At 37.3% G+C, this 11,275-nt stretch overlaps 1 protein-coding gene across 1 annotated transcript in view; it reads left to right on the forward strand.

Moving 5' to 3' along the window:
- Window positions 1–8,323, forward strand: part of GTF2B (general transcription factor IIB) — a 35,814-nt gene extending 27,491 nt beyond the window's left edge. The window contains exons 3-7 of the mRNA XM_037498543.2: window positions 673–806; window positions 2,952–3,098; window positions 3,230–3,359; window positions 4,942–5,223; window positions 7,911–8,323. Coding sequence (XP_037354440.1) covers window positions 673–806; window positions 2,952–3,098; window positions 3,230–3,359; window positions 4,942–5,223; window positions 7,911–8,044 — 827 coding nt within the window. The 3' untranslated portion in view covers window positions 8,045–8,323. The remainder of the gene's footprint in view (window positions 1–672; window positions 807–2,951; window positions 3,099–3,229; window positions 3,360–4,941; window positions 5,224–7,910) is intronic.
- Window positions 8,324–11,275: the final 2,952 nt, after the last annotated feature.

Consider the following 11,275-nt stretch of genomic DNA (forward strand, 5'->3'; position numbering starts at 1 on the left):
AATGGGGCGTTTGCAATTGTATGGGGGAATATAAAAATAAAATTTAATATTTAAAAAAAAAAAAAAATAAAAATGGGACAATGCTGAACATAAAAAAAAAAAAAAAAAAAAAAAAAAAAAAAAAGTAGTTTACCCACCTGGCTTTCTTTGCAGTAATTCTAGGCTTAAAGTTTATTCTGTACAAAATATTAGGTCAAAAATATTTTTTCATCAAGTAGTTACTAAAACATAAGTTTGGATTTAATTCTTTGCAAAGCATTTCCCATGAAAATTTAGTAATTTTTTTATTATAAACATTAATACCATTGTAAACAGTGTTCTGGGTTTTTTTACATGCCTGATGCAAATTTTGTACAAAATTTGATTCTGAACCATATTTATCTTTGGATCACATATGAATAGCTTTATTTCACTATTTGTCTTATTTTTGACTAATTCTTTTTTTCTAAGTTAGACTGACTAATCATAGCATGTTTAAAGAGAACCATTACTGAACTAAAATAATAATTAAAGGAATGCTTCAAAATAATGTCTGTGAGATGGTACATAAATTAGAGCCTTAGATGTACATGTTCAAATTTTCTGAGAATTATAGGACTGAATTAGGCATTAGATAGTGTTGAATAAGCCCTATCTTGACCTGATAATTGGGATTTGTGCTTGTATTCTTAGGTGACCGTGTTATTGATGTGGGATCTGAGTGGAGAACTTTCAGCAATGATAAAGCAACAAAAGATCCATCTCGAGTTGGAGATTCTCAGAATCCTCTTCTGAGTGATGGAGATTTGTCTACCATGATTGGCAAGGTAATAAATCTATTTAGCAGAAACTACCAGGTGTGGATTGACCAAAGACTTGCAAGTGTGGGAATTTTACAGAAATATCTTTTTTTTTTTTTTTGGGTAAAGATTTATTTATTTATACAAGAACCGGGGTATAGGCCAGATGTGCAGGAGGTTGAGAGGATTCACCAGAGACAGAGCAGGGAACAGAACAGGCAAACTGACGAAATAACACTGCTGAGGGGAGCAGTGGGCGCAACAGGAGAGGTCTGCCATGCCATGTGGGACCCTCACTGGCTGGCCGGGATCGAACTGGCGCTGCAGAGGCTGTGGATAGCTTCACAGTGCTATGCTCACCCGCCTGCACCACTGGGGAGGCCCCCAATAAGGAATCTTAACCTGACAGTAGGATTTACCAGTAATACTATATAATACTGTTTTTACCAGTAATACTATATAGTGCCTTCTGTATTTGCTCCCATCTTAGAGGGGAGACCTACAGATCAAAATTACAGGTTTTCTATCTCATACCCTTGTTTTCATGAAGCACGTTTTCCACGGAAATTAGGTGGAATATTAGATGGTCTTTATGAGTATAGTTTGACATATGAATTTGAATAACACACTACTTAAGATACATAGAGAGCATATAGCCTGTTTTCTAATATTGGTGAACTTATGACTTCCCTAAGCTTCACATTCCTCATCAGTAAAGTGATGAGAATAATAGTACCTTTGGGTTTGTAGGTTAACTATTTAAAACATGTAGTGTTAGTATGTGTTCAATAAATGGAACCTGCTATTACATAAGGCATATTCTTTTTGACATCCTAGCTTTTTCATCTGAATTGGAAGTATAGTGACAATATTCCAGTTGCTATTTTTGAACTTGATATATATACTATTGCATAATCTATTTTAAGAAAGTTATGGAAAAACCGGTCATGTTTTCATGCCTTGTAGCTTGCTTATCAAATTTCAAAACTATGGTTTTGTGTGTTAAAAAGTTTACAGTTGAAAAAAGAAGTTTATAGTTTTATGTTCAGAAATAGTTTTAGGTGATTTCTGCATTTGTTTCACCTTAGAGGCTGGGGGAGAATGGATATTCTAAATGTGAAATTTCAGTTCATTGATCCTGTAACTTTTTTTAATGTTTAATTTTTTCAATAGGAAATACATGACTTAAAACAAAAGTATAAAAGGAATATTATAAATGTTCCTTAACCTTCACTCCAAAGTCTCAGTTCCCATAGCAACCCCCTTTCCCTGTCAAAAACAGGTAACCATTATTAATGTTTTCTCTTATATTATTAATTATTAAATATTATTAATGTTTTCTCTTTTGGACCTATTAATGCTTTTATGGCCAAAAAAAATTTTTTTTAAGGTGCTTTGCTTATATGCTAAAGTAGCCTATGTATTCGGGAATATTTCTGGACATCTTATCCTTTCTCTATCCTAGTCTAGTGAATCAAATGCCACACCACACTGTTTCAATGTCTGATAGCACTCATCCTCCATCGTTGTTTTTTCAGCATTTTCTCCACTAGTCTTTTTAAGGTTAGTGCCACTTTGTCTAAAACATAAGTATTTTAACGTTTTCACAGATTTTGATTAGATTTATTTCCACTTAGAGAAAATCAACTTCATGAAAAAGTCTTCTATTCAAAAAACATCTGTGCCCTTCCATTTCCTTAGGTCATATATGTCCTTCAAAGGTGGTTTTTTCCCCTCTCTCAAGTTTTACTAATTTGTCAGTTACATGGCTATGCAATTTTGAGGGTACATCCTCTCACCCCCTCGCACCTCTGGCCTGTACCCCAGTTCTTGTATGCATAAATAAATCTTTAAGGTGCGGGGTTGGGGGGGGCAAGAGGATTCACCAGAGACAGAGTGGGGAACAGAACAGGTAGAATGACTGAAATACACTACTGAGGGGAGCAGTGGGTGAGTCAGGAGAGGTCTGCTGTGCCATGTGCTTAGCTCCATGGCTGGGGATCAAACTCGTGCTGTCATGCTGCAGGGCCTGCGGATAGCTTCATAGGTTGTGTCTTAACCACTTACGCCACCAGGGAGGCCCTAAATAAATAAATCTTAAAAAAAATTTTTTTTTTCTATTCATCCAAGTTTTCAAATTTTTTGCATAAGTTAAAAATCTTTGTTTTATAGGGTACAGGAGCTGCAAGTTTTGATGAATTTGGCAATTCTAAATACCAAAATCGGAGAACAATGAGTAGTTCTGATCGGGCAATGATGAATGCATTCAAGGAAATCACTACCATGGCAGATAGAATCAACCTCCCTCGAAATATAGTTGTAAGTTTTGTCTGTTTCCTTTAAACCATTCCGGCATTGACTTAGCATAATTTAATGAACACATGAAATTTTGATATTGCAACTAATTAAATGGCCTAGAGTTAATTAAGCTTAGTTTCTTTGCTTTGAAGGATCGAACAAATAATTTATTCAAGCAAGTATATGAGCAGAAGAGCCTGAAGGGAAGAGCTAATGATGCCATAGCGTCTGCTTGTCTCTATATTGCCTGTAGACAAGAAGGGGTTCCTAGGACATTTAAAGGTAAGTTTTTAGTTGCATCGGTTAAAAAAGTTGTATCATATTAAAGTAATAGATACCAAAGCAGCTCTGATGCCAAGTAGCTCAGTATCATTTCCAAATGCCTCCTTATTTTGTTCCTTGACAAAAATTTATTCTTGATCTTAATGACCTTGTTCTTTGCAGGCTGTGCTCCCATGTAGAGCTATCGGCCGTGAAGCCCCTATGTTCTTTGCTAGTAAGATCTTTTGCCTGCATTGTACTTTGTGGACTCTAATTCCAGGCATCTTAAGCCAAAGTAGGTTTTGGTGTAAATCTGTATGTTTGACACACAGAAAAGTTTCCACTCCCAGCCCAGGCTCTACAGCTGAGGAAGTCATACCGTAGGAAGGCTCAGTAAATTTCTTCTCTTGAGTTACATGATTTGCATTTTTACATACTATAGTTGGAAGCTTTAAGAGAACTAGTATTTTTCATCCATTTTTCAGTTTACCCCATGTATGTGTTTATTCACACAAGTGTTGCTGTGATACTTACACGTTTGCATTTGACTATATACCCTTCATTCATCAATATTTATTGAAATTTCTTATGTCAAAGTGAAGAGGCAGTACCCTTTATCATCATCATCTCTTGTTTTACAACTAAAACTGAAGCTTTTGTTAAATTTATTGTCAAACTATTTGGTGTTTGAAGTTTTTAGAGTAACAGGCTCAAATATTTGGTCTAATTTTGCTCTAGCCTGAACTTAGAGGGAGTGAATGTGTATAGGGTGTAGCTTGAGCAGCATCCTTTAGCTTGAGTTTTTCTTTAACTTCCTTGTTATATTTCCTAAGACAGATTAATATGTAAATATCAAAGAAGTGTTTGATTAGTTGAAGAAAATTACTTGCATGAATTGAAATTTCAGAGGTTAATATTTGGAAAGTTAAAGACTTATATTTAACTTTTCTTTTTTATTGAAGTAATATTGCATTATAACTTAACACATCTTCTTTATCCAGTCATCTGTCAATGGGCAGTTAGGTTTTTCTAGCTCTAGGCTATTTAAATAATGCTGCAGTAAGTATAGGTGTATTTATCTCTGTGAATTAAGTGTTTCTGTATCTTTTGGTAAACACCCAGAAGTGAGATAAGTAGGTCATTTGGAATTTAATTTTTTGAGGAAGTTTCACACTATTTTCCAAAAGACTGGAAATTTCATAAATTGGCTGCACCAATTTACATTCCCACCAGCAGTGTATGAGGGTTTCTTTCTACGCCCATTCATTATTTGTCTTTTGGATAATATTCATTCTCATATGTATGAGTTGGTATCTCTGTTATTTTGACTTCTATAAGAGATGGCGAACATCTTTTCTTGTTCCTGGAGGCCATTTGTATGTCTTTAGTGAAGTGTCTGTTCAGATCCTCTGCCCACTTTTGAAAAACTTAGATTAATTGAGAAATTTTAAATTAGCTATGGGAAGTAACATTGAGAGCTTTAGCGCTTTGTTTTTTAAAGCATGATTGAATTTTTTTTGCAATTATAAAGTATTACTTTAATAATCAAAGCAGATTGAAAAATGAACTCTCTCTCTATATATATATATTTTTTTTTCCCCAGAAATATGTGCCGTGTCACGAATTTCTAAGAAAGAAATTGGGCGATGTTTTAAACTTATTTTGAAAGCTTTAGAAACCAGTGTGGATTTGATTACAACTGGGGACTTCATGTCCAGGTTTTGTTCCAACCTTGGCCTTCCTAAGCAAGTACAGATGGCAGCTACACATATAGCCCGTAAAGCTGTGGAATTGGACTTGGTTCCTGGAAGAAGCCCGATATCTGTGGCAGCAGCAGCCATTTACATGGCTTCACAGGCATCAGCTGAGAAGAGGACCCAGAAAGGTAAGATTCTTCTTCGGAAGAGTTCATCAGGTATTTTTCATATCTGCTTATAAGTATGTAGCAGGTAAATATTTAGAACTCACATTTAAGAGGGAATACCTCAGCATCAAAATATTTAACAGAATATTTTGCTTTTAAGTGGCTCAAAGTATTTTAGAGGCATAGACTTTTTCCCCATTAAAATTATTTTAGTTTGTATGTATTTTTCATTTTTAGAAATTTTTATTCTTTTTCCTTAAATGCTCTTGGTCATTTTGAAGATTTATTTATACATACAAGAACTGGGGTACAGGCCAGAGTTGCAAGGGGGGGAGTGAAAGGATTCACCAGAGACAGAGTGGGGAATACAATAGGCAGATCGACTGAAATACACTGCTGAGGGGAGCAGCAGGTGAGTCAGGAGAGGTCTGCTGCGCCATGTGAGTTGCTCCCTGGTCGGGGATCGAATTCATGCTGCAGTGGCTGCGGCTAGCTTCATAGGTTGCGTCTTAACTCCTTGTGCCATCAGGGAGGCCTGCTCCTGGTCATTTTGAATAGTCCTTTCCTTACCACTCTTAAAGTAGGTGTTAACCATCAAGCTTTCACATTCATGAAGCCTGTTCTTTTTCTTCTAAGTATTCAGTTTTTTTTTTTTAAAGATTTATTCATTTATTTATTTATACAAGCCCTGGGTACAGTCAGAAGCGCGGGAGGGTGAGAGAATTCACCAGAGCCAGAGCGGGGAGCAGAGCAGGCAGAAGGACCGAAGTACACTGCTGAGGGGAGCAGCAGGAGAGGTCTGTGTGCCATGTGGGACCCTCCTCTGGTGGCCGGGGAACATCCGGGGATCGAACCGGTGCTGCAGAGGTTGCGGGCAGCTTCGCAACCCAGCGCTCAACCGCTGCTCCACCGGGGAGGCCCAGTATTCAGTTTCTTAATGGAAGTATGGAAATAAGTGGATATAAGTAGTTTGACCTTCAAAAGCCATTTTCAAATGTGTAGGACAACTTTTAAGCAAACGTTTTTAGTAAATTTCTTAAGTTTGAATCATTTCTGTGATTCTCATAAACTAAATTCTAAATTTAAAAGTGAGGTAATGAACTACATGCTGCAATCCTAGGTTAGGAGGTGTACTTTTATATAACAGCAATAAATTATATAGAAGAATGAGTAGGAAGCAGCAGCCAGCAATTATTTAAGTATGCTATTATCTATTCCCTTTGGCCTGCACTCATTTTCAAAGGAAATTTTGAGTTTTCTGGTAACATTGAGAAGTTAGTTAGGCACATTGTCCTTGTCTTCATTCCTACTTGTAAAATTAATTTTTATCAACAACATAAAACTTTATCTTGGTACTTTCTGCTTTATATATGAACGGTTTTTGTGAAATTGAAGCCCTGTTCTTTTAGCCAGTTGGGATTGATAGTTTATGGTGTCTAGAATAATTGAATGCAATATGAGATAAAAGAAATTCAAAATGAACTAACTGCATACGAATTGCAGGCATTCACATAGAGCCACTCCTAGGATTGTATACTACTGATACACACACACACACACACACACACACACACACACACACACACACACACACACCACACACACACACACACACACAGTGTTTTTAGTAAACACTGCCTTTTGATATAATATATACAGCTATCTGACCTCAAATGTATTAAATAGAAAATATAGGTTATAGAACAGTATTTATAATATCTCATTCTGGGTTTAACAAATTTTTTTTAAAAAAATATTTATTTATTTATACAAGCCCTGGGTACAGTCAGAAGCGCAGGAGGGTGAGAGAATTCACCAGAGACAGAGCGGGGAACAGAACAGGCAGACAGAGGAAACACACTGCTGAGGGCAGCAGTGGGCGGCAGGAGAGGTCTGCATGTCATGTGGGACCATCGCTGGCGGCCGGGGATTGAACTGGCGCTGCAGAGGCTGCGGGCAGCTCCACAGCCCAGTGCTCAACTGCTGCGCCACCAGGGGAGGCCCAACAGAAATTTCTTAACAGAAATTAGCTAGGGGAGATGTTATAGAAATCTAAAGTGAGTTACAAGAATGTATTCATGGTTACTGTGATCCTCAAAAAAATTTGTGAAAAGCAGAGCCTCCCTGCTGGTGCAAGGAGTTAAACACAGCACTGTGAAGCTGTCTGCAGCCTCTGCAGCATGAGTTTGATCTCCGGGGCCTGCCAGGGAGCTACCCACATGGCACAGCAGACCTCTCCTGTCTCGCCCGCTGCTTCCCTCAGCAGTGTATTTCAGTAGACCTGCCTGTTATGCTCCCCACTCTGTCTCTGGTGAATCCTCTCACCCCCTGCACCTCGGACCTGTACTGCAGTTCTTGTATGCATAAATAAATCTTTAAAAAAAAAATTTAAAATTTTGTGAAAAGCAGTACTAAATACAGTCATCAGTATAATAGTTATCATTCATAATGTTACCCTGTGAGCACTATTCCAGTTTTTCAAATACATTGAATCTTTTAATACTAATATGAGTCCTTTGAGGTAATTAAGTACTATTGCCATTATTAATTTTAGCTCCTGCTTTCTACATTACGTTATCTACTGTTGGTTTTTAAAAATCTGGACTTTTTTTTTTTTTACTTTGACATTTTATACTACCATATGTCACAAGTTGGAATACTGGAAGGGGGTCATAATGAAGTTATTTTTTTTTTTTTTGGTCTTTTAGAAATTGGAGATATTGCTGGTGTTGCTGATGTTACAATCAGACAGTCCTACAGACTAATCTATCCTCGAGCCCCCGACCTGTTTCCTGCAGACTTCAAATTTGATACCCCCGTGGACAAACTACCACAGCTATAAATGTAGGCAACTAATGTCAAAATTTATGAACACTGAACTCTGCCTGTTGTATATTAGCCTATACCAAGTGCTGGATTGAGCCTTTAATGAAGAAAAAAAATACATGGTACGCATTCCAGGGCTATATATTAATTGCTTGGCATTCTATATGTATATACTAGTGAAACATATTTAATGATTTAAATTTCTTATTAAATTTGGTTTCTTTTGTAGTTATCTAGGAAAGTATTTTGGAAGCTATTTGAAATTATGTAATTCTTGAATAAAAATTTTCAAAACCCAAGTTTTTGTTATAATTACGTTATATAATTTATAATATATAATTACAGATGCATATGCAGCTAATAAAGCTGGTAGAGGTCCTTGTTTTTTGTTTTTTTTTTTATATTTTAATAAAGTCAAAGGATTTTGAGAACCACTGTTGACATCACGAACATACTTAGTTTGCAGTTTGAGAACAGTGTGTGTGTGTGTGTGTACACGAAAGCAAGAGAGGAACTGAACCGTGAAAGGCACTGGCTGGAGAGAGAAAAATATTTTCCTCAGTGATCTTACTGAGCAGAGAATATGATAGTGGTAAGAAGTTAGCAGATAAACAGTTTTAAATTTTGGATGTGAACATTTTCTAGAATCTGAATATAATTATATTTTTATTCACTGGCATATTCCTACAATAGGGAATATAGAACATAGAGATTATCGGGCCTGGGAATGTCCAGAATTTTTAACAAGTACCACTCCCCACCCCACAGATGATTGTGATGTGTAGGCAGGTGTTTTGCGTATCCTTTTTTGAGGAGCACTTCTTTAAGGCCTCTAGACTGCAAGGTAATTTAAGCAAAGACCAACAAAATTTTCCCCTTTTGCCAGCTAGGTATGTTGTACACACGACTTGGAATTCTGTTGTGGCCTGGTGAGCAGATGGAGACTCTGGTCCAGAGTGTGACTTAACCCTGTAGAAGATCAGGCCTCCACTATCATTTCTATTGGCCACGGATGGGATGGGCTTGGGCCACAAAGATACATGGTATTTCTCCATTGCACAAAACTTAGGACACTTAATGATACTATTCAAATTTGGAAAGAACACAAAAGAAACACAAGTATTCTATGACCCAAATGCAGGACTGCAAGGCTGAGAGTACACATCCTCTGCAGAGTAAGATCTTGGGAAAAAGAAATTCCAGTGTCTCCATCTTGAGACCACATTCCTCCTATCTTTCTAAGACTGGACCTAGAGCAGTGATGGACCCTAATGTTTCCCACTTACCAGTGATTGGCCACAAAACTTTCTGTTCAGTAAAGACATTTTCAGCAAGCTGTAATCATTTATCAAAGATAGGTAATGCACATTGTAGAAAATTTAGTAAATGTATATAATGAAAATGCCTAAGCTATCCAAATGCAGCCCCTAGTATTTTGTTCTCAGTTCTTTTGCTATGCTTTTTTTTTAAATTATTTTTTAATTTATTAAATATTGCTACAGATCAGGTTTAGTACTAGGATTTGTTTATTCCTTTGGTTATGAAAGCCATTTAATAACTAGAAAAATGCAGATAAAGGGAAGAACCCGACCACTCAGGTATGTTATAATTTTGGTCTATTATTTTCCATGGATGTTTAAACAAGTTTTAAGGATTTATGTAGAAGGAAAGGGTTTGCTTTATTTGTGAATGGAGCTTGTATTATTGCAGGAAGTTATTAAAGGAATTAAAGTTTCGCTAAATTCTGAGCCTGCCTGGTGACACTGGGGTTAAAGTCTTAGCACTATCAAGCAGAGTTAGATCCTGGGCTAGGGAGCTACCCACATGGCGCAGCAGACCTCTCCTGTCTCATCCTCTGCTCCTCTCAGCAGTGTATTTCAGTGGAGCTGCCTGTTCTGCTCCCCACTCTGGTGAATCCTCTCACCACCAGCCCCGACCTCTACACCCCAATTCTTTTTTTTTAAAGATTAATTTATACATGATCTGGGGTACAGTCAGAGGCACCGGAGGGTGAGAGAATTCATCCGAGACAGAGCAGGATGCAGAACAGGCAGATGGACCAAAGACTGCTGAGGGGGGCAGGGGGCGAGACAGGAGAAGGCTGCTGCACCATGTGGGAATCTCCCTGGTGGACCGGGAATCGAAACAGCGCTGTAGAGGCTGTGGACAGCTTCACAGCATGGCGGCTCAACTCACTGCGCCACCGGGGAGGCCCTACACCCCAATTCTTGTATGCATAAATAAAAAAATATTTTAAATTGTTTGCTAAATTCTCACTAAGCCACTTGTGTGGCTTAATCAGTTTAACAATCCAGATACTGAACTAAATAAAAATGCCTATTCAGGCATTTTTCATTGCCACCTATTCTTCCACTCTAATCTCAGTTTGGGTGTTCTTGACAGAGATGTGCTTGGAGTTAAATGTATTAACCCCTTTGGGGAGGCATTTAATGTGATTATACTTAGCAGGGAAGGGGGAAGTCATAGCAATGTTACATTTGGTGCTTAGTCCCATCTGAATAGTAACTGGATCATGTCCCAGGCTTATAGTTAACTGATTATTAAAATCTCAAGATGCAGTGTTCAATTACAACCTCTTAGAATGGCAAATTTACTGATACAAATTAAAAAAATCATGACTACAGACCTGACATACTTTGAAAATAATACATTCTAAACCAGAGGTTGGCTGACTTACCTCGAAGTGTGAAAAGCCTCTGTACATGGACACCCATCTCATTGAGAGTCGATCATACTTAGGAGTTGAAGTGAGGTTCTGCTGGGCAAGTTAGGATTAGTGAGTCATGCAAGGCAATTTCTATGAAGGATCTGTCCCGGGTGTGCCAACATCTTAAAACAGTTAAAATCTTGATTACTGTAGCTCCTATGCAGGTATTTAAAACAGACTCAGAAGTCACTTTCTTTTGACTATCTGCTATTACTCTGAATTTAAGCATTTGATTATAAAATGCCTAGAGAAACAAAGATCTGTCCAAGTTCACTTCACAGCAGAAATGAGACTAACTCAGGTCTCTTAATCATGCAATTCAATGCTCTTTTCCATTAAACTGTTCTATGGAAGTTTCACTGCAGGTTGCCTTACGATCAACTTCAGTTGTAGTTTTCAAATAGAATTACATTCAATTACTAAATGAACAGGATGGTTCAAGGCAGTATTTGTATCTAGATTCTTGGGAGAAAGCTCTTCAGAGTTTTAGAATTATTTTTGCCTTGTTTATTTTCTTAC

Source organism: Talpa occidentalis, unplaced genomic scaffold (assembly GCF_014898055.3).
Source record: "Talpa occidentalis isolate TD23 unplaced genomic scaffold, MPIMG_talOcc4v2.1 talOcc4.9, whole genome shotgun sequence".
NCBI classification, from domain to species: Eukaryota; Metazoa; Chordata; class Mammalia; order Eulipotyphla; family Talpidae; genus Talpa; species Talpa occidentalis.